At 44.9% G+C, this 24,395-nt stretch overlaps 1 protein-coding gene across 3 annotated transcripts; it reads right to left on the bottom strand.

Annotated features, from left to right (window-relative positions):
- Positions 1–8,303: 8,303 nt before the first annotated feature.
- On the bottom strand, positions 8,304–20,337 carry LOC310813482 (sentrin-specific protease 7). Of its 3 annotated transcripts, none has more exons than XM_083682514.1 (23): positions 20,198–20,337; positions 19,537–19,655; positions 19,273–19,344; positions 19,033–19,148; positions 17,245–17,547; positions 16,621–16,703; positions 15,820–15,917; positions 15,297–15,621; positions 15,052–15,218; positions 14,195–14,326; positions 13,915–13,948; positions 13,081–13,302; positions 12,517–12,980; positions 12,214–12,344; positions 11,699–11,815; positions 11,474–11,596; positions 11,245–11,337; positions 10,937–11,136; positions 10,400–10,455; positions 10,215–10,258; positions 9,991–10,059; positions 9,704–9,854; positions 8,304–9,423 (listed from the first exon to the last, which is right to left on the bottom strand). In XM_083682514.1, the coding sequence occupies exons 2-23, from the start codon at positions 19,597–19,599 to the stop codon at positions 9,259–9,261; spliced, it is 3,228 nt and encodes a 1,075-aa protein (XP_083538640.1). In that variant the 5' UTR covers positions 19,600–19,655; positions 20,198–20,337; the 3' UTR covers positions 8,304–9,258. The 3 variants fall into 3 exon arrangements, with proteins under 3 accessions (XP_083538640.1, XP_083538641.1, XP_083538642.1); XM_083682515.1 differs by having other exon boundaries at positions 17,245–17,544; XM_083682516.1 differs by lacking the exon at positions 19,273–19,344.
- Positions 20,338–24,395: the final 4,058 nt, after the last annotated feature.

The raw sequence follows: 24,395 nt of genomic DNA, 5'->3' as shown, positions 1-24,395 counted from the left end.
AAAGGCCTGGTCTGTCTGGGTGGATGGTGTCGAAGTGCTGCGGAGGGAGAACAGAGTCATTTAACATCATAAATAGGTTCTCATCACTTCAGAATGTAGTGTTTTAACCCACTGTACTGCATAGAGCAGATATGTATACAGTACTGTATCTTTATCAGTCACTGATATGGCAGATCTATGGTGGTATCAATAGTATATGGGTCATTCTACAGAAATTGGGGTTATGAAAATAATCTAAATTTGTTTTCAAATTCTCAGAATCTTCCAATACATATCCAATCAACAATGTGCCAGGTATTTTTAGCAACTGTCAATTAGTCTAGTAGCAATACTGAATCATTGTGTCTCATAGATAGAAATGGTCTATAAATGGAAGGACAACAACTAAATTATGGAAGATTTATTTAGACTCATATATATTTACCAGCCAAATAAGTGGATTTTTATTACGTTCATGATATAAAATAAGACAAAATATAGCAGTCTGTCACTACCAAAACAGTGTCGCTAACACAACAAAATGTAAGGTCCCACTTCAATCGAACCACAACTTATAAAAATTGAATGAATCTTTCAAAAAATCCTTTACAAGGCCAACTCAAGAGTCATTAGCAGTAGTGTATATACAAATTCCTACATATAAAGGGTGTTATAACAGGTCTGGAACCTGTGATTTGCCAATTGTGGCATAACTTTCTTTTAAATAGTGTGGTATTAGCTTATAAATGATGAATGAAGTTTATGTGGTTTACAATGGTTTTTATTAACCTTTAAAGTTGGTATTTGGTATCGGTTGTGACAAAAATATCAAATATTCCACTTTCCCAAGTCATTATTGCTTATATATGACTACTTGTCTGGTTTTCTAACATATATCCATTCAAAATCATAAAATGTTAAAATCCCCCAAATCTTTTGGTATAATTCTTAAAATGTATGTAAGATACACCAATCAGCATTTGGTCATAATGGAGAGGGATGCTACGTCTTTCTTCTGGTCATATTAATGAGGTTGTGATTCATGGCATATTTAATCTGGAGCTTTAAAGACAATTTGTTTTGGTAGTGACCTCATAACCTCAGTGAGTTTAATTCTCAAAATTTTCAAAATCTGTAAAATATATCTTCATAGTTGGATTTCTTATCAAAACATACAAACAAATCAAGATGTTTCATTGATTTGATATAAATTTAAAGGTTACAAAAATCTTTAATTGCTTTATTTTTTTATTAAAATTTTAGGACCCATGGCTGGGTACACACATCTTGCCATAGATACTGTATACAAATATTGATTATATATTACACTCCTAAATCAATATGTTGTTTACTGACTTGGGCCAAATCAGAACAAACTTGATTTAATTGAATATCAAAAGTCTGGACATTTAATTCTTTTACCTCTTTTTTAATTTGATTTCTGTATAATGACCCATATAGCAGGTCGTGGGGGTGGGGTTGTGTGTCAATTGGTTGAATTCAGGTAGCTGTGTGAGCCCAGAATAGAGTATTCAAGGGTATATAATACTGTAGGATAGAGTATAATACTATAGGATAGAACAACACTTGGATCATGAGAAATATGGACAGGTAAGGTTGAATAACCCTGCCAACCCTACCTGCATATATGCTGCCCTGCTTTGGTTGGTTCACTATGGTTGGTGAAGCAAGAGTTGAGAGAGAGAGAGAGAGAGAGAGAGAGAGAGAGAGAGAGAGAGAGAGAGAGAGAGAGAGAGAGAGAGAGAGAGAGAACAGCAATGGGAGAAATGATTCACATTTGAATAAAGAGTGGTTACATTGGCAATTAATATGATGATTTAGAAAAGGGGTGAATTTTGTGTGTGTGTGTGTGTGTGTGTGTGTGTGTGTGTGTGTGTGTGTGTGTGTGTGTGTGTGTGTGTGTATATCATGAGGTAAAATTAGATGTACTTTACCTTTTTAGTGTCAATGCCAATCTCTGAAATTGGAAAGATGGAAGACATGAGTATTTCTCTGACACAGAAGCATATACAAAAAATAATATTAAAAAAATAAAAATAAAAAAGATAATACACACACACACACACACATGTCCATTTCCTCTCCAGAAAAACCATCCACTCACATTGTTAACCAGGTCCAGGTGCTCCTCTGATAGGCTAAAGTAGCTGCCAATCAGGAGTGCTGTGGCAGTGCCATCCTGGCAGCTGGTCATCCAGTTCTGGTACTCCTCCTGATCAGGGAGGCGGTCCCAGAAGATCTTAAAGGCCTCCCACACCGTCTCCTGGCACACTGGTCAAAACAAATACAATAAACACACATGAAACACATCACAATTCCAAAGTCAAGATATCATATTCTGTTATTTAGCTATGTCGCTCACGACTTATGGACAGCAAATTGATCCATAACTTACTAAACCAAAGGCAAGCTTGTGTTTTACCAGTGTCTTGGCCTATTGGGCATCTCCTCCAAACCAAAGCAAACCACTGCATTTACATGAGGCTGAACCAAGTATACCTGCTGTTCCCAGCAGGTCCCTGGTAGCTAATTCCGTGTTTAGGCCAGGCTGCCCTACGTGTGCATGTTGTGTGCCTGACGTCAGTCTCCCCTGTGATGCCAACTGTGTGACATAATATCCCCCTCACATGAGTCAGCCAAAGACCTGGGGCTATAGTATCTTTCCCATCCTCCTCACAGCCAAAGACAGCAGGGCCATAGACATGGATCACCCTGGACACGGAGAGCTAATGGGGGGGATATTGTTCTAGCCCAACACAACAGACTCTAAACCATTACAAAGTGCGTTGGTGTTCAGACCTGCAGCTGCTGTCTCTTCACCCAATCCTCACAACTCTTCCACCTATATCTACAGCACTGTATCTCTGCTACCTCCCACCTGAGAAGCAGGGGAGGCTGGTGGAGGTGGAAATCCAGTGCATGGAACGGAATAAGGAATGTTTGTTTGATACCACTTCTCACTCCATTCCATGCATTACAATGAGCCGGTCCTTCGATTTCTACCTCCACCAGCCTCCACTGCTGTGAAGACTGTATCCACCCAATATTTGAGTGCTCTTCCTGGGACTGTAGATCTGCATCTTCTCCATCCTTAGGGCTCTCCCAGCTGGATCCAGCAAATACCAGCACCAGTGATCCCAAAATCTGTCTAACATTATTTGATATGTGTGTCATCTGTGTACAAAACTCCTCGCTCACTTCCCTTTGAAAGACACGATCAGAACCAACGCGCTAACCGTAAACATACCCATCGCTAACACTGACCACTAAGCAGGGGGTGCACGACAGCCATTTTGTGTCAGAGCGCTATCACATCACAGAGCAGCCTGTCTGGGTCTAGTGTGACTACCAGGTCAGTGTCTCAGTAGCCCACCAGTGTCACACTAAGAACTACCCCCCCTCCCCTCATCCCCTCAGCAAATCAAAGTACCAAGCTCACTGGTCCAAAGTACCAAGCTCATTGGTTCATTGGTTGGTGCTCAAGCTTTCTATGTCGTAAAAGCTTCTCCCTCCTCAGAGGCCTAAGCCTCTCTTTGTCCTGAGTGATTGGACACATGTTAGACTTCTGCTTGTCCTTCTGAGTGACAGCAGTCACTCTCGCTCGCTCCCTCCCCCCACTCCTCCAGTGCACCGTGGCAACAGGGGCTCATGGACTTATCCTACTTATGGTGTGACTTACTTACCGCCCAGGCTGTTCGGGAAATGACTCTAAAGTAGACCAGATGTTGGTTGACATTGTAATGATTAAGGGTGCAAATAGAGGAGGAGACCTAATTACCTTGTAATTACAGGTGTCACGTTTTTTAGTCTGGGTCAGTCTATAGCACACAGGCCTTTGGTGAGATTGGCCTGCAAGCACAGACCTACGATCAGACCACTAGATCTAACTTTTGTAATCTGAGGGAAGCACATCTGGTCTTGGACCACTGCTGCTCCTCCTCCTCCTCCTCCTCCTCCTCCTCTTCTTCCTCCCACCTCCTCCTCCTCCCCTTGCTACATCATCAACTAGCCTGGTGTGATTGAGTGCATCACCACAGGCCACTACATAAGGAAATAGGCTGTGTGATACTGTATGTAATAGAGAGTCAACACACAAGCCATCTACTGTACCAAGTTAACACACAAGTTATACCAATGCTACTGGTCTCAGTGTATCCATACTGATGATCTATGATACATTCTAGCAATTCAACTGATCTGCATCTACACCTATCACTTGGGCATTAATCCACAAATTACATAGGAAGGCAAATCCTCTAATCATCTAGAATCCATAATCTAATCTAATGATAAACAGTTGCATGTTATTGCTTTGGGGAGGAGGGGTGGGGGGTCATTCATGTCTATATACTGTAGCTCCCATTGTAAGACTAGAAGAAGTAAAGGGTGATTGAGCAGAGCGCCCCCCAGAGCTGAATTCTGCTGCTGACACCCCACTTCTAAATCCCAGCCTTGAAGCAGACATTGAGGCAACCATGGACCAGTCCAAAACAAGCCTACTGTGTAGACCTAGATTATATTCATCCTAAAACCTTACCTCGGAGGTGAAAGTAGCGTAGGTGGTTTGAGATGGCTTGTTGCATAGACTCTTGCGCACAAAGTTTAACCCCGCTGGGGAACAGTATGTTGCGCTTCCTACGGGGCATAGCTCCATGCTCCTTGTGAGAAATGTTGAGGGCCGGTGACTGAAAGATGTTTAGAGTGAATTTAGGTATAGATTGATCTGATGATATTCCAACTGAAGATTGGTCCTGTCCATTCGGAAGAGTTGAGTAATCCGTGAAAGGCCCTTGCCCTGATGCAGCATCTGTGATATCATGACAAACACCATTAAACATCAAGTCAAGCATTATTGTCGATGAGAAGAATGATTATTTACAAGTAACCTACTGTACATACCTGTTCTAATATGTAATGGTGCTGTTGACAAAATTAGCGCAAGTGTATACAAAAAGCATTTCCATGAAAAGTCTGACATCTCTAATCCGTTATGATTTTAATTCCGTTGGTTTGCAAAAAGGTCAAGTCGACAGGTAGGTCTACTTCCTCTTGAATTGTGCAACAATGGTATTAACACTTTCTTATTTTGCATAGTTCAAAATTCACCGAGCACATCAGAAAAGCTTTCATTGTGCAGCAATTATGAAGTGATATGGCTAGATAAATATTTCCTCTCTTCCTTTCCTCCTTTCCTTCTTTCTTCCGTCTGTGGAGAAAAGGTGTGTCTCGTGCTGAAGGAACAGCTCCCGCCTGGCTCAGGTAGGCAGATGGGACTTGGAGAGAGGGAGAACTCTAATCTTGTTTGCTAAGCCTTTTAGAGCAGCTCGTCAAGAAGCTACTGGAGTAATACTGGGACGGGTGCTTAGTGATGGGAAAACGTGGAGGCCACGTAGGGACAGAGACGACTGTAAGCCCAAGGATATATTAATAAGTGTAGACATTACTCTAGGTACCAGACAGTATAGGCCTAGTCTAACAAGTCTTGGCTGGTGATGAACCTCAACTCACAGATGTATGTGACCAGCCTATATGATCGGTCCATTAGAAGACCTAACTGATAGTTTTACTAATGGTTTAGGGTTAAGTTAAGGTTTTATTTACCCTGGCCTAGCCCATGAGAATCCCTAGGTCAGCTGTACCTGCTGCACTTGAGGTATTGGCATCTGTTTGGTGTGGTTTTTATATGACCTGTTTTTATATCACCAGGCGCACTTTATTTTGATCTGTGTGACTCCTTAGTGACTCCTAGTGACCCTGGTCAATGTTAATCAAAAGCCTTAACTAATGAAATGTAAGATCATGCATCATTTATCCAAACGCATACCAGTACAAGGCTTCTTTAACTACTCCATTAATGTTTTCAGAGTTGTCACAGTGACTCTTTGGAGCTTAAAAAGGTTCAGTGGACCAACACAGCAGTCTGAATGAAGGGAGTGTCATCAGATCACGAGAGTTATAAGGTGAAGAGAGTTATACTTATACCAGCGTTCTCAGTGTTACCTACAGTTAGGGCGTTGCTATGGCAAACACATACGCACACACATTCACACATGAATGCTCACATATTGAGCAGGTGGTCTAGGAGCTTGGAGTTGATGGGCTGAGGGGATGCAACTCAAATCCTTTGTGTGTGTGTGTGTGTGTGTGTGTGTGTGTGTGTGTGTGTGTGTGTGTGTGTGTGTGTGTGTGTGTGTGTGTACATAGAGGAGCTTAGGCTCAAACTGCCCCTTATCCCCTTACTCTCCCTTAGAGATTGATCCTGTTTATATACAGGGGCTGTTTGAAAGATCTCTCATTTGATTGGTTCATTTTACCCAATTATTTACCTACCTGATTCTACTTACCTACTTGATTTAACCAATGCAACTTGAGGTTCACTTATTTTTGCACCTGCACTAATGTCTTTATAATTTAGTTTTTCTACTACACGCATGATTTCCTCTAAACCAACATATAGAATTGGTAAATATAAAACTGTCAGAAAAAAAAGACTGGTTCTGATTAAATAAAGATTTCATGGTAAAAACTAAAAAAATCTACAATTGCATAAAGGGTTCACATACTTTCAAGCAGCACTATATGTTATGTAGGCTTCTTTCACTCTCACTTAAACCCTAAGCTTTACAGTGCTATAGTGGCTGTCTGTGCACTTTCACAATGGTTGTCTGATTTGGTATTCCAACCTTTAGACTCACAAACTAGGCTTATCTTATTACCATAGACTAGAGAGTTTGAACCTCTGCTGCCCTCACTCCAAAGCAGCCACAACAACATTGACCAATGACGTCTGAGGGCAAAAGATCCCAAAGGGGTAACAGTTAGTCACAATAGTTACACAGTGGATGAATGCAGGTTAATGCAGGTTAGCAATGGGAATCAAGAGTTCAGTGTATATATCCATCACCAGGGTTAGGGTTAGGGCTTAGGGTTTGTGTAACAATACATGTAAAACGTATATTCCAACTCTGTGGCTCTTTCTAACACCAGTGAGGAAATGATGATTCATGGATAGGGGTTAGTTAGCAGCAGTTGCCCAAATAGTCTCCATTCAAGGTCCAGGCTTTGAGCCAAACAACTTGCTAGGGAGACAATGCCCTGCTCTGCCCTGCTCTGTAATGCCCTTTGAGCTCTTTACCCTGTAACCTGGGATCATTGACTGGGCAGTGCATCCATTGCTGGCCAGTGCACCCATTGAGGTCAGTACGGTTCATTGACTAGCATGGAGCTGACCTGGGTAAAATACATCTTGGATAGCAGTCATGCTAAATTTCATTGCTTCATTGTTGTTCATGTCAATTATTGACAAAGAGGGCAGTCTGTGTAGAAAAGTAATTCTCCCAGTCAGCTATCTATGAATCACACAAGGATTTTTGTATGGCAAACTATTTTTGCAAGGACTTCAGTAGCAGAGATTACTCAAGGAGGTGGAGAGGGGGTGAGAGGGGGATTACTGGGGGTTAGGAGGGTCTGTCCCAGACAGAAAGTCAATAATCCTAATCTGGATGTCTAACTCTCTGGTCATTTTATACTGGAAATGATGTAATCTAATACAGTTTTTTTGAGTTTTGACCAAACATAGCCTTAAAGCACTCTCTTCTACAGGGTAAACAGTAAGCACTCCTTATGTCAATGACACCAGTCTGGAATGAGACAAAGGATTAGACAGGCCTGTTACATCTCAAGATTCAGTAGGCATTCAGAAGTGAACTCTCAGTCAATGGGACCAATTGAGAGCAGTTGGCTACAATGCATACTTCCTGGTTTCTACAATAATGGCATAATCTCTGTCTAAAGATCCCTGTTTTATCACTTTCTAAAACACCAATCAGGAAAAGGGGATGAGAGCCACACCTAATTCTCGCCCAATCACAGGGTTTGTTTTTCTCTCACACACACAAGAGTCGTCTGCCGTATATGACTTACGACACAAAGACTCACCCAAGGCTTGTTTAGGCTAACATTTACATGTCTTTTCCAAATACTCCCCAATCCCCAGACCCTGTAAAAAAAAAAATCGTGTCTTATCTTTGTGTTATTATCACATCCGAGTGTGTTATTGTGTTGTCCTTTCCAGAATAGGATCAAATTGCCCGTATACACTAATCTAAGGTCAGTTTTTAATTGTCTCCCCCCAGGTTTAGGGTAGGATTTGGGAAGGGAAATCTAACTCTAGACCTGTGTGTCTACTCAGACCAGGCCTCATCCTGAGGTAAAACTACCAAAATCAGCAAACCTAGGACCAACATTCAACCAATGATAAAATTACTACTTCTCAGAAAAAAGTGCAAAAGCATTAGAAAATGTGCAATTTAGTCTACAAATTTATTTCATTGGATATCCAAAACCCAAATTTTTCCATTAAAATGTACATTCTAGAAACAAACACGTATAAAAAATCCAACGGACGTCAAAGCAGAAAGAATGTGCTAAAAAATAAATAAATAATACAAAAGTAAAATAATAAAAGAGACTGTGACTCTGTTGAGTGTGATCTCTTGTGCTAAATGAGGCCATAGTGGTGGGACACTGTCTATAAGATATGCACAGAGTGTTTCCTGGTCATGTGACATGTCCAAGACAAACTCAGGGCCCTACATAAGGTGCAATGGGGACAGACTCCTTAAAGGGGCTTTCCACAAAAAGGTTAAAGAATAACATATTCAATCATAGAATTTCTGTAGATTGCCCCTTTAAATAACAGAGTCAAATACCCTGAGAATGCTCAGACTTAACACTGGCTGTGAGAACATAAAAAAAATCACTCCAAACTGTAGAGGTGAAATTCGCACTGTAGTGATTCCTTCGGGGAGGCTGATGGAGATAGAAATCGGGGGACATGCTCATTGTAATGCGTGGACTAGAATGAGGAATGGTATCAAACACACCTGTTTGATGCCATTCCATACATTACAACGAGCCCGTCCTCCGATTTCTACCTCCACCAGCCTCCACTAAACTCCTTCATATTCATTCCTAGAGGGATTTTGAGACATTTAATGCTGACAAGTGAATAATTGATTCATATGTCATTGGTAGTCATGACAGAATATTATGGCGATATTTTGTGTTGGCATGATAAGACTGCAAGTGCTTGAATATGAACATTCATGCTAGACCCTGACATGACTACACAAGCCTTACACAAAAAAAAAAGAGAGTTCAGATGACACGATGTCCTTCTTCTCCAGTCGGCTCAGTGTGAGTACTGGTGGTGGTTTCGGTGAGATCGTCGCTCCTAGCAGCTGTTGCTTGGTGGGCCTAACTGCCTTCATCTCCCAGGTTTCCTCTACTGCCCAAAGTACCCCTCTGGTGTCTGTACAGGTTAAGCACCAGGTCCCTGATTTCGTCTCTTTTCCTCCGCACCTGCTGCCGTGGAAACCAGCGTTCTAGGTGTATGGGGAGGTCAAAGTGCACCACAGGGTCCTAAAAAAAAAAAAAAGGAGAAGGAGAGAAATGTAGGTGTGTGTGAATGTACCCATCTGGTGTGATGAACTCGCTTGTCTTGTTTTAAATACTTTCAGATCACTACACATTCTTGAAGTAATCACTTATCAAACATAGCTGGTAATTGGTAAAGGGTTCCACAGTAATGTCTAATAACAGGGGACAAGGGAAGGATACATGCATGTTTTATATACGTGATATTGATAATTAATTCTCAGGTCTGAAAAGCCATCTAAAATGGTTACTGTTGGCTTGCTACCTGTAAGAAGCTCTCCACATATTGGAGCAGGTACAGACCGCAGTCACTGCTGTTGTCCTGTAGGGGGACGAAGGAGTGAGAGCCCTTCATCTGCTCAGCACTGAACTCACGCACTGAACCCCTACGCACCTCCCATTCAGACTGCAGGTACCTGACACACAGAGAGAGGCTAGTACACAAACACATACACACAGGCATTCACAAACACATAAGACACAACTCCCATTCTCTCATACACACACACACACACACACACACACACACACACACAAAGTGAAAACACTCACTCCCGCAAGAGTTTGAAGACACGTTCGTGGAGAGAGAACTTGAGAGAGTCCATGATGAGAATGCAGGGCCTGGAGAGAGGGGAGAGATTTCACCATCACATCATAATCCAATTAAGAGCTCTATGATACACCCCCTGTAGAGACCCTTGAGAGGTGTGAGTGTGTGTGTGTGTGTGTGTGTGTGTGTGTGTGTGTGTGTGTTCACTGTGATATCATCCACTGACCTCTTGCAGACAGTCTCTCTGGTACAGGTCTGCTCAGTGCAGTCCTACATGGAAGAAGAGAACAAACAGTGAGGACAAGAAGGAGAGAAAACAGCACAGTGAGAAAGGATGAGGGAAAAGACGAGAGAGACAATGATGTGTGTGAAATTAGAAAGGTTTGGCGAAACTCTAAAGTTCTGCCTTACTGGTGGACTAGGTGGCCGCTGAAGTACAGAGTCTCCCTGAACACTCTCTGAGACACCTGCAGAGAAAAAACATAAAATCTTCATCATCATCATCATAAAATGCATGTTCTGCTCCCTGACATCATTGCGGCTGTGGTTGTTATTTTCGTTGTTGATGTTATTGCTCCAGCACAGTATGATATCAAGTCTGGAACATGCCGCAACTCTTGTCTCGTAAAATCCCTAGCAGATGAAACTGTAAAATCTGACACTTGCAGCAGTTGCTTTTGAAGCTTTTCTTTTGTCTCTGGCATGTTTGATTAAAAATAGAGTAAACAAGCCCTCCCACCCCCTGGTGCTAGCATGATGAGTTTCCCCAAAACACATCTGCAACTCTGTTGCAGAGAGAAAGCACACTTATCTAAACCAGACACAGGCATACTTCAATACCTTATTATACTTTCTGAGATATTGGGTTACTCTGTATATTGTGAAATGAGACACACTGACAGTGTTGTGCGCATACTGAAAATATGTTTTTGGTTAAGTCACACCTACCCATCAGTCTGTCCTGGTTATCACTGTGGCTTGATCCAGAGGCAGCTTCAGTGATGCCATTTCTCTTTTTTTCCTCTTCAGCCTGGGACTCACCTGGCTTTTCGTCCCCTGTTCCCTTCGGGGTGTCTGGGCCACACCACGCCTCACACTGGGGCTCCTCCAGGCCGGGAAAGCAGATGACTACCAGGTACCAGTGAGATCTGAAATAGAGGCAACACATGAGGCACAATACTTCTAACACCTGTGTGTGTGTGTGTGTGTGTGTGTGTGTGTGTGTGTGTGTGTGTGTGTGTGTGTGTCTCACTCACTCCTGATTGACAGGCACAAACAGGAAGTCCTTTTTGAAGATGTCAACATGCCGAGTCCATGTCTTGACCCGCTGGTGCCGCCTTTGCTGAGCCCTGGTGGTAGAGAACACACACATCCTAAGCATACAAAACACACAGTTGTCAAACCATATCTGTAGACAGCCAGACAGACAGACAGACAGACAGACAGACAGACAAAACACACACACACACACACACACACACTTACGAGACACTGGCGTTGTTGTCCTCTCTGGCGTTGTCTCTGCGTGTCAGCTGCTTGTAGAAGAAGCTGCTGAAGACGTGAGAGTGCTCAGCCACGGCCTGGGGAGCCTTCTCCAGGAGCAGGTACCTGTAGCAGCCCCAGAGCCATCAGTACCAACACCCTCCATGTTGCCCTTCGACAAGCAACAGAGCCCTCCCGACAACCACACCTTATGCTGATGTCACTCACTTGAGGTAGAAGTCGATGATGACATCGTTGAGGAACTGGCCGTTGTCCAGACACTCTAGATCCTCCATCGCCACAGTGATTCCTCCTTTGGACGGCGGAGGGGGAAACTGGATCAACCTGAGAAAGTTATAAAGTGAGAGTAAAAGTATGAACATGTTAAGCCACATCACTACAAACTATTAATTTGTAAACTATTATTCATCACTACTATTTGATGCAGTTTAAATTCTATTATTTGCTGAACTATTGGCTGTTTTATGCTTTTCAATGTGTGTCAATCTAAGACGGCGTCAGCGACGTAGGAAAGTTCAGGAGATGCGCGAGATCCCTTCTGTCGATCGCCAAAGCATAAATTAACCGTATTGGTCGCTAGATTAGCGAAATTAAAGGCAAGGGCTAGATGAGTACCTGGTAAGGGCAATATCAGTGGACATAAGTTAGTCCACTTTGGTGACAAGTGAATGAACCACCATGGTAAGAGAAGGGCAGGGTAGGGCAAGGGATGTGTTGCTTGCCTGCGTGCTGGCCCCTGGTGTTTGTATCGGGTCCAGTTGGAGCCTGGTTTAGGGCCGACGGACACAGAGTAGATGCCTCCGGTTCTGTGGTGGCACAGAGTGTATACGGGTCCGGGCCGGTCAGAACTCTCCTGTGTAGGAGGGAAATGTCAGAGTAGGTGCTACTGATAATGACATCAAGCGTAATGTGTTCCTTAGGCTTTTGACAATGGTTCAGATTGATGTCAATTCATTGTCTAGGAAGGGCCCATTTTCCATGACCTGACCAGAAACAAACTCTGGTAGGGAGACAGCCGTACTGACCTCAGTGATCGGAACAGCCTCTGCTTCTCTCGGCCCCTCCTCTGGCTGTGGCTCTGTCTGTGGCTCTAGCTGTGTCTGTTGCTCTGTCTGTGGTTCTAGCTGTGTCTGTAGCTCTGTCGGTTGCTCTGACTGTGGTTGTGGCTCTGACTCAGTCGCCAGCTGTATGAGCGACATTATTTTGTCACTGTCCAACGTTGGCTCAGGTTTCTCCTGGTCCTGGTCTGGGTTGGTCCCAGCCTTGGAACAGTTCTGGCCCAGTAGGGAGAGGAGCTGTGGGTCCAGCCCGGTGCTGTGGATCAGCGCCAGACTGCCGTCCATGGAGAGGAGCGGACTGTGGAGCTCATCCGTCCTAAGGTAGACTTCATTGTTCAAACAGATGATGTCCAGGATGGAGCGAAGGAGAGCACCCTCCACCCCCTCCAGAGGAGCTCTTAGACTCAGCAGGATGAAGGGACTGGCCTGGCCTGTACACACACACACACACACACACCATTACCACTGATTCGACCTGCACTGCATTCTGAACATCCATTTGAGCTGAGGAACCTGGGGGCTGGGTCTCACCAGTGGGCGTAGTTCCTGCCTGTTTGACTGACAGCTCTCTCAGATCCGTCTGAAGGGCGAGTGCCCCGGTGTCTGACACAAAGAGCAGGAGGAGAGCAGGGGGGAGCTGCCCCCCCTCCCATCTCAGCCCCCTGTCCTGTACATCATCCTCATCCCAGACGCTGTACCTCCACAGCTCTGAACGATCCAGGGTCAAAATCACCTCCACCTGGCCACACTGGTCTGGGAACAAGAAGTTGGCCATCTTTAATCTACAAAACCTTATCTAGTAGTAACAATGGGTGCCGACTACAGTACTTTCTAACATGTACTACAGAGAATAAACATAGCTGGTAACTAATTGGTATTTAGTGGTGCTTGTTTCGAAGTTATCAGACATTGTCTTACAAACATTTTAACATATTAATTCTTAGTTAACATTAGGTTAAAAAAAAGCCCCCTTGAAATCCATATTCTTGGTATTTCTCCATTTGCCAAACAGCAGACATCAGGAGTCACAGGGTAAGCACCTTAGTGCTCTGTAGCCGGATTTCAGGAGCAGAAAGGTAGAGAACACTCAAGCTCTGGGTCTCTCTCTCTCTCTCGCAGTGGGAGAGGATAGCATGCAGATAGGATCAGAGATCAGCCCATGTCAGGTAAGAGGTTAAATCACACACCAGGGTCACAGACAAGGTGCAGAGGGCCAGACACACTCAGGTCTGTTGGACAAAGTAATGGAACACCTACGTTGTATTCATTCATGTTTAATGACTGACGCCCGACTAGCCCCAATACTAATCCTGATATACTAAAACTTATTTTTTAAAATGCACCCGTCCTTCACCACTCCTTTACCTTTCAGAGGTATGATGATTCTTTGGTTGGAGATCTGCAAGGGGAAGAGAGAAAGTGGTAGATGTCACATGTCAAGTGTTCATAGCGCTGTCTATTGTACATGTACTGTACGTAATGACCTGTGTTGTAAAGGATTGTATTGCAATGGCGTGTGCAGCAGTTGTTAGTCTAATTCAGTGATGTTTGATGAGACGCAGGACTTTCCAATAAACAATAAACTAAACTGTTCGTATGACTGTGTCTGAACCGCGTCCCAGTGCAGCTTGGCTCAGAGTCTCACCCTCATGTTTCCATTGGCCTCCCCACGGACCCCCCCACAGTGTAAGGCACGGAAGGGCAGGCCCATGGCAGAGGAGTCCTCTGTACTAGGGACGAGGGGTGCCCCGAAATCTGGCACCACCACACGCAAAATCTGGAAAAGCACACATAAGGGGAACATCCATACATGACAAAATATTTTCACACACACACACACTAGATGCACAAACACATAAGCTCAAAGTGTGTGAACGACAAAGCCATGACCTACATCTATAAGCTGCACTTTCTAGTGCCTTATACAAGTGACTACTGACACCATTCACGTGTGTGAGGGAGTTACTGTAGGTGTCTGTGTGGGGTTAGGAATGTGAATGGGTGTAGTAAGTCCCATGTGTACTTTTGTGTGGATAAGTATGCAAGTAAGTCTGTTCATTCCGGGGGGGTACTCATGTATGAGTATTCACGTTTGTGTGACATAGTCAAGGGGCTAGTTGAAGACAAGATATGTATGATAATGAAGGGGAACTGAATGTATATGTATGTTGTGCACTAGGGCCGTTGTCTAACTGCTGTACAGGGTAGCTTTAAATCCTCCCAGCAGCAGGTGGTGATTCTGGCCCCTAGGGAGTCACGCACCACCCTGCCACCTGCCGCTGCCGTGATCCCTCAACACACCCTCTCCGTGACGCCATGGAACGCTTCCACCCTTTGTGATGTCATCCATTGGTGAGGTCGTTCCACAGAGATAGAACTGTTCTAAGGCAATCTAAGGCTTGCTCTGCCCATAACTGTGATGTAATCCTGTGAGGTTTCTTTTATTTTTTTTATTTTTTTTACTGAGAAATTGAAGTTCCAGGATGCTTCGGTTTCTCCTACCTCGGAGTCTATATTGTCCTCCTGGACGTCCATGTTGTTTTCCTGAGAGGGCTTTCTCTGGGGCTCTGTCTCACTAGTGCCAGGCTGAGGCCAGAGGACTGAGCTGCGGGACGGGGTCACCTCACTGCCCCCTATGCACATGTCCTCTTCATCACTGGAGAGAACAACTGACACACACACACACGTTTCAGAGCAATAAGAGAGAGAGAAAGAGAAAGAGAGAGAGAATACATCTCTGTACTCACTGGGTTCAATGGGGCTGCATTTAGTGGTCCTATCCCTGCTGGAGGACAGGCTACGCCTCCCGTCTCGGGCCCCTGAACCAGGGCTGGGGCTCACACCTCCCACCTCCATGGTCTCTCCGGGGGTGTCCATGCCTCCTCCAGGCTGCTCCAGACAAAGCCGTTTGGGGGGTGTAGCTCCCTCGCCCCTGGCATCCCCAGAGAGACGCAGCACACTTCCCCTGGAGGTCCTGGCAGTGTCTGTGGATGCCCCCCGTGCCGGTGTTGGCATGGCCTCACCCTTCATCTGGCCATTACGGCAAAGCTCAGGGATGTCCACTCTCCTCCTCTGTTGGGGTGACAGAGAGCAGGGCTGTGTTCAGGAGAATCTCACCGTTGGGAACAGCTTTGAACAGACACAAGACTGAACTGTGTCATGTCATGTCACGTGACGTGACGTGGTGACTCAGATCTCCTTAGGAATAGGACGAGTGTTGTAGAACAAAACTAAATGGTAGAGGTGAGATGGTGATGCTGGAATACATACCTCAGTGTGTTCTGCCTCACTTCCAGAGTCTGTCTGCCTGGTTTTAGTGCATTCTTGTGCGTTCTCTGCAGGTCCTCGGTTCACTAGCACACAACAGTCTGCAGGGTGGAGACGGAGATGGTGATAAACCGTAAACGTGTTCCTACTCTACAGAAAGTAGGGCACCAGATATGGAAAAACAAAACGACTGAGACAGAGACATTTAAATAAATGTTGTTTTTACAGCTCCATAAAGTTAAGCATTTGTTTATTCATCTCAGGAGTGAGGCCAGGAATACGACCAATCCTTTCCAACAAGGAGAGCCCCTAATGGGAAGGAGGGAGGGAGGATTTGCGGGAGGGAATGGGACACCAGGGGTGCAGCTACACAATAAATGTGAGGATCTAGGATCAAGTATTTTGGTAATCGAGTATTCTGTTGATTATTCAAAATGCTTTAAAATGAGGTAGGCTATACCCCTTTGCAGCTTTGAATCGCTGACATATGTCTATGATTACAACCAGAACAGTTTTCACAAAAACGTACCAGCAAAAATAAAATAAATGTAAAAAAAAATCGTTTCAGCCCCTAGAGCCTAGAACAACTTTGTAACCAGGAACAACCCATAAAGTCCAGCGTCAGTGGACAGGGGAGTGAAGAGGGGCCAACGCCTGCAGAGAGCAGACTCCCTCCAACACCTCCATAACCCAGCCCAGGTGGGCAGTCTGACAGGGCAGACTGGGATTTGTTTCACTAATTTTAGTGAGTTAATGTGTGTGTGTGTGTGTGTGTGTGTGTGTGTGTGTGTACGGCTCTCCCACCTTTGACCTCTTCTCCGTTTTCCTCTTCCTCTCCTATTATCACCTTCCTGACTTCTTCCTCCTCCGCTCCTTTGTGGTGTGACCTGAGAGAGAGACAGACAGACACGACACACACACCCCGGGCATACCAGTTACTAATAAAATAGGTTCAACCATGAACCTACAAACACAGTGACTCGCAAGGTCAGGAGTGACGTTTCTTCTCTGATGAAACAAATCTTTTTTTCATTTTTTTTTAAACGAACATGGAAATTGTGGAAGAGCCAAGGGAGGTGTAGGCCAGGCCAGGCCAAACCAAAAGGCTCATTAAAAGCAGATTCATTTCTCACAGAATAACCAGCAACACAAAGCCCCCAAACAAAAGAATCCCATGGAGTATTGTTCACATGCTTTTCTATGTTTTAAGCCTTGGGCTTTCAGTGGCTAATGTTACATGTTTATGTTTTCAGTATTTCATTATTTTCCAGAAGTATCACTTTTTTCCACATGTCCACGTGTTCTGTATTTTTGAGCTCTAATGTGGGTGCGTGAAAAGAGCTTTCCTCATATGCAAAACAGAAAGGAATTACCCCCCTCCAACTCAGTGGCCCACCTATACAACACAGTTGTCAACCCAGTGTTTACCTCCGTTCCGGACATGGTGGGGTGGGGGTGGGGTTAGTGTGGGGTCTGGGGGTCAGTGATAATGTCCTCTTGTTTCCTTGTGGAGATGCAGCGCTGTTCTTGTCACCGTGTGCTGGCTCCTCTTTTCGAACCTCTTTCCCATCCCCTCTTCCGCTCTGAAATGCACTCCTGGGTCCGCTCTCCGTACACAACTCTCGCTTCTTCCCGCCATTTCCTATCATCTTGCCATGCCTCTTCCTTTCCAGATAGGCCTGCCCCTGTTCCGTCTTCAGAACATCTGGGAGGACGATCCGAAGCTGCCTGCTGAGCAGAGGAACAGAGGCACAACCACTCAGAACCTTGGGAATGCATTGACCCCTCCACCTCATTGTGACCCATCAGATGCTCTGTCTCCTATCACATCTGTTATTACAGTTCATCTCATGTATGGATGTAAGTTGACCAATGGGGAGACCATGAGTAAGGAGGGGCATACAGGTGGACTGGGGTAGATAAGCCCTGGCAGTGTGTCTGTGTGGTACAGATAAGAACTGTGGCTACAGTTACCCTGCTATATATCTTTCAGTAAAGTAGTGGGGCCTCAAGCCACCACTGTGAACATACAAAGGGGAAGTGCCCCCTCTGGTGAATGTTTGGAATACGGCACTCAATTAAATACTGTAGCATAGTCTAGTAGTCTCTCCCATGCAAACTCTAAATTCAATCAAAATACCATTATTTTCATTGCCTGTGAAAACATGGATAGTTTACTTTGCAGTGGCAAATACCATAGTCAAAGTAAATATACATCTTCGGGTTAGGCTACTAATTCAACCTGCAGCAAAAGAATATGCTTGAATCTTGACTGATGCTGCGGTGTTTGTTCTCTGGGGATGTCAATCACTACAAAACAAAGCAGTAAATCTGTATCTAACCAACACTACATTGTACAGAGTATTATTATTGAATCAAACAAAACTGGGAATGTTTTCCAAACTGCCATTTTTTTTAGCTCTTTGGACTGCAGTTAATAAGTACAGTTGCTAACTAAAAGGATGTTGATGTTGAGAGTTATTCAGCATAAGGAGTCACACTAAGATATTGTTTACCAATCATATATTATACCAGTTAACATGGCTAGCTAGTATCCATGAATTTCAGAGTCAGGTGTTCTTGTAGAAACTTGGGTGTGTAGTGTATAGAGAGTGGAATGTACCACTTTGCTGAAGTTTGTCTTGGGGAGGGGGGGGGGGGTGTCTGGAATAAACCATTATTGGAAATAACAGTGGTAGGCAACAACAAAATGCAGACAGTAGTCTAACAGTATGTTTTAAGACTGCATTTCACAGTGCATTTTTGTTTGTTTTGTGAATGAAATATAACTAAATATAACTAAGATATTTCAAGGGGATGATCAGACTGTCACAACATGTTACAATGAACAGCAAATTACTTATATCAACATCCCATTAGGCATTGTACAAGTAACTGTGCACATACATTTAGCAAATGTTGCTCTACTCATCAATGGAGATTATATCAGGTCATTATTGACATGGATTTTTGCCTAATCAGCATTAAGAGCAGATTTTTGACATTGTTTCTCTTCTGAATACTGGGCTAAAAATGTTTTTTTTTTTGTGATTTTTGATTGTTTTCATCTGAAAAACAATATATCAGCAAATATATCGGTTATCTCTGAAATTTGCCCCACATGAATCGTCATCGGTATCGGACCCAAACATCCAGTATCGTTCTGGCTCTATCAATGATGCTTTCATCTGTGTCTCCATAAGTGATCCTGCTTACCTGTCTATTCCCACTTCGGCCAGAGTTGCCTGGCTGTGATCCAATGACATAGATCCATTCATCTGAAGCGAATCGTGGGATTTGGTTCTGTGCTCCGCAATCTCGCTCCAGTGAATCTGTTGGAGGAAGGGAGGAAAGATTCAGGCCTACTGATCTGATCACAATAACTAATCCTCAGTAAACAAGCTGAAGTGGAGTACTCAAGAACAGCTTGTTCTCCCAGATGAGAAAATAGTCTACCTGTGCCTCTACCTTCCTACACCCAGACTCTGAGGAACGGAGTGTCTTAGGGATCTTGAGTGGGCTTCCAGTCTACAAAGCAAAAGGGGCACTGTTACTACGCTTATTCATAGGAATAAGTACTGTACTGTGTTTTTCTGCATGTACTGAAGGCACAGAAACAAAACAACAATTTGATTGAAATTCTGTGATAAAATAGGGTCCCTGTTGCTATGAGCAAGACTAGGAAATTAAAGACAAAGAATTTACTCCTACCATACATACCCGAGAGCTATCCCCCTTGTCAACAGCCAGTGAGATGGTCAACGCTTTCCTGTGGTCCATCATGACCAGGATCTTGTCCTTCAAGGCTTGTGCCCCACTCCTCTCCTGTGTTGTGTTCACTGTCCCCAAGAACCCAAAGACAGCAATGCAGTGAGCAAGCTCTGACTGCAGCTGAAAACATAAGATTACTTTCGCTTTCTATCATCGAGATTTCTTGATACTTGATTACTTTTACTATCACATTCCACAAAAGCCTATGAGCCTATCAGAGAGCAGAGTAAGGTTTCTACCATCTTGCATATAACTTCCCAATCTTTTCAGGTCAACACAAGTGTTTAGGGGTGATGTGCCCCTCCCCTCCCCTCACCCTTTCTGGAAGACCATTGTCTACTACTCCATGTGTGTGGCATCTCTAGATGGGGCTACTATGTTAGCTAGCTAGGCACTTTGCTAGCAAAAACACCAGCCATGGCCCCCTTCTCTTGCTACCTTTGTGCAAAACACTGATGGATGGATTGCTAGATTGCTGGACTGATTGATGCATCAACACCATAATCAAAGTAGGTAACAACAGCCACCTGCTTGCTACTGCACTGATGGGTAGCTAGCTAACTTAACGTTAACCAACAATCTAGCAGTTAACTTTAATCCTCCTACTTACCCAACAATAGAGCGAGTTAGTGCAACATATATGTGACTATTAAACGAGAGGATGGGAACTGTACACGGCTACTGTACTCTTCTACTCATCCTATGGCGTTAACTGTAACGCCCAGAACGTTGTAATGTTCTCTCTGGTCGATGATTTTCCTTATTAAAAAGTACTTCCTGTTGTCTCCGGAAGCGGATAGATCTTCTTCGCTGTTAGTCTATTTCTATTTCGGTGTGCAGTTAGGCGTACTGCTGCACTGCTGCCACCCGCAGGTTAGAGGCTCACCAAGCTCATTACAATCTCTTTAAACAACTTGATAGAACCAACTATCCGATTGGTCAAAATAGAATAAGCAGGTTAATCCAAAATAGATTCTGTCAACAGTGATTTTGCAAAGATCTTGATTGGGACTGACAGTAAGGTGATGCCTCGGCAATTATTGCAGTTGGTAAGGTTTTCTTTTATTTAGGATTGTAATCGTGGTGCCCTTTTTCCAGTCCACTCCTTTCCATTTCTGTGTGTGTGTGTGGGGGGGGGGGGGGGGGGATGAGTTAGGGTTGGGGGGGGGGGGGATGAAAAAGTAATGTATGAGTTTGAATGTATGTTGGGTGTGAGTGCTGTTTTTCTTTCTTTTTTTTAAGTCTGTATCTTCTCTTCTCAGTGAGTCCTCTTCTTGCACCCAAAGCAGAACAAAATTGAGAGGGCTGAGGAGACGCGCTTCAGGAAGGCTTGCTTCGGCTTCTCCTTGGTGCTGTGGACGGTACCAACAGCCACTGTGTCTGAAGAGATTACAGAGAACAGGATATGACATCATATAACCATGTCTCCATCCTATAATGTTAATATTGTGTGTAATATGGAGAAAGTGGTGGGAAAAGAACGCTGAATAGACAAGATATTTTGTATAGATACTGTAAATGGCCTCTTACCATTAGGGCGGGAGGGGACCACCAAGTTCTTGTGGGGTTTCTGTGAATAAAACACAAAAAGAAAGGTAATGTAGGCCTATCCTACAGTGGGCTACTGTACATAGGGTATACATACGGTATGCACCTTTATTCTCCTTTCATTACATATTCAACGTCATGCTCTCCAAGTTTGAGTTATATTGTGGACTCAAAAGAACAAATCACAGGAAAGGAATGCCCCTTACCCTATTTCCCTCCTTCTTTTTCTTCTTTTCATCATTCTTCTGTGCCTCTTTCGCAGCCTTCACTTTCTTCTTTGGGTAAGAATCAAGTCAGAGAGAGACCGATATGAGGCAGTGTGTTACAATTAAACTCTGTGCCACTATTACATTCTATAATCTGTATCTATCTGTCTATTCTTTTCTTACCTGTGAGGAGGCACTGGAGAGGGATGGGTCTGTGGGGCTGGTGGAACACTCCTCCATAGTGAAGTCCATAGACTGAGAGTCCGCTCCACGGGAGGAGGACGGTGAGCATCTACCAGCCTTCTCCATGCCAGTGGAGTTGTCGGTAGGCATCTCAGCGGGCGTCAGGGTACGCTCGCTAATCTCGAAGACATCATCCTCATCATCATCAGTGTCACCATCATCATCAACATATTGCACAGTGATGTGCGCATGGATGGCCTGGAAGGCTACGTCAGAGCCTACAGCATTGTTTTCCTCTTCCTCACCATCTTGGTCCTTGAATACTCCACCAGTCATGGCAGCAGTGCTTATCACAGACAGGGTGTCCTCCTGCCGTGTGGCTTCTGCCTCAGATTCTGTGTCATCCAGAGTCTGGTCACCACCTGTCTCCTCATCCAGGCAGGGTGTGAGCTCCAGGGTCTCAGCAGCAGCTCCCCACGCTGCCTGGGCTGAGGAGGAAGGTAGTGGGGATAAGGAGCTGGACATCCCCTCCTGCTGGGTTGGGAGTTGGTCATGCACAATGACGGAACTCCCTGCAAGCGCCACCTCACCATTGGCCTCAGATGAGAGACTAAATAAATTGGCCCCAGAATCCAATCCTAACAAAAACAAAGTTGAAATTATCGACATTTGGCATACAATGGGAATTCTGTTGTTGAATTCAGACCTGATGTCCTTTGAAATGCACATTCAAAAAAGAATGGCATGGCCTATACAGTACGTAGGTAATACTTGGAATAAGAACGGTTCCTTTGTTCATTTGGTCTACAATGGGAATTTACTTTGTGACTTTAAGGACCATATTTGGGGACACTGAGACCTGATATCCATTGAAATGGACATTCAACAGTTTGAGTTGATATCGCACCTACCTAATAGTAGAACCAGCTCAACTCTATTATGATGCAATTACAAAGCAATGAGTAATGTACGACAGCATGCTAATACAATGAAAGTAATTACAGTGTTGTTACACAAGTAGGGGCCACCTTCAATTTCATTTCACACTTTATAGTAGGAAATACGATACGAAATATGGGTCACAATTCAGGTCTGAGGGGGTCAATATAAAGTGTTTGCTATTCCACTTTGTAATATGTAAAAGAGCTTATGAATGTACCTTTGTTGACAATAGCTCTGGCCTTGTCATCGTTGTCACAGTTCTCACGGAGGATGTCTCCCACCTTGGTGGTCATAACCTCGCAGATGGCCTCTAGCGCCACCCTCTGGTCCTGGTTGATGGAGGACGAGGATTGCTTGCCAAGGGAGCTGTCCCTACCCAGAGCGCCCCACGTTGTGTGTGGAGTCACTCCACGGGACCAGGTGGAGTCACTGTCCCAGCTTGAGGATGTGGATGCCCAATCCTGCTTCCACATCCAATTGAAATTGTCATCAAGCCTGGTCTCCTCACCTGGCGGGGTGTTGGGCACTCCCAAAAAGTTTTCAATTAAGTTCTTGATGGCCCGCTGTACAAAATAATACAGCAGGTCAGTAAAGACCTCTGTGGACAGTCTCACATTCGCAGCCATCTTTTTTAGGATGGGCTCAGACTTGCTCCGTCTGGCCATGGACACCCTGCCCATTCTGGTGTCCAGGAGTAGCTGATAAACCTTGCAAATCAGCTGCTTTGAAAAGAAATGTATTCGCCCCCGGAAAATCCTGTTGCATAGCCTCCGGGAGGCTAAGATCTTTCCGAGGGGCGTAGAAGAAGTGCTGAAGGACCTAAAGGAGTTGTCTTCATTCTCATCATCTGAAAATTCACGTTCTGCATCCGAGTGCACCATCCTTACAATTGCATCAAACATATTGTGACCACTAAGGTCTAGCTGTTGCCTGCACCTAGCGCTCCCAAGCCCAGACCTGGCTGACCAGGGAGAGATGGAAGGCTGAGTCTCCTCCTCCTGCTCTTCGTTAGCATGGCTGCTAGACTGCCCCACCTCCAGTTGCCTCTTCCCCTGTTGGGCAAAGACAGGGAGGGAGCCCTCGCTGCGGGCTCTCATAACTAGCTCAGTCTGGCTCCTGTTAGACCGGAGCGGGGCGCTATGAGACTGAATCCTCATGCCCGTTCGCTCTACGGCCACATTACCCAACAGGTTCTCGCTGAGGCACTCCACCAGCAGGCGGAAGCTCTCTCTGCTGGGGTCGAACATCTCGGCCACACCCTGCTCTCCAATCACCTCCTGCTGTATCATACCTCCGGCTGTATCATAGTTCTCCAGGATGACATGGACTATGTTGCATGCAACATTTATTTTCTTGACCAAGGACTCTTCAGAGTCACTGGTCTTGTCCTGGGAGCCTCCCGCTGTCTGGTCTGTGTCTGGTAGTAGGCCACTGACCTCCCTGACCAACTCTAGCCTCTCGTTCATGGACAGGACACTGCTTGCCTTGAAGAGAGCATGCTCAGTGATGGCCTCTGAGATTGCCTCTACAAGGGTGTTTAGGGGTGGCGACACAACAAGGTGGGACCGCCCCTCTGAGGCTGCCGTAGACCCAGGTGTAGCTGAACTACTGTCCTCATTCTGGAATGGCAGAGGGCTCATCCTTTCATACAGGTTGTTGAGGTGTGACTCCATAGTGGTCATCGCGCCAAGGGCCGACCCAGTGTGGCCCATCATCAATCTGTCCTCAGGTAGACGTCGCAGACCACTACTGTTGGAGCTCCGGCCGGAGCTGTCTACACTGTTTACCTTGTCCCTAGGAGATGGCGTGGGGCTTAGAGGAGCATCAGTGTCCTCCTCCATACTCCCCAGGGTGAAGCCTGTCATCTTCCTGGCAGCCATCTTCTCCCTTGGGAAGGTCACCTTAGGAGCAGAACTAGCCAGGTCCTCG

The sequence above is a fragment of the Argentina silus genome, assembly GCF_951799395.1.
Source record: "Argentina silus genome assembly, chromosome: 12".
Classification (NCBI taxonomy): domain Eukaryota; kingdom Metazoa; phylum Chordata; class Actinopteri; order Argentiniformes; family Argentinidae; genus Argentina; species Argentina silus.
Note: the sequence above shows the minus strand (reverse complement) of the source record. Positions and strands in the feature narration are given on the sequence as shown.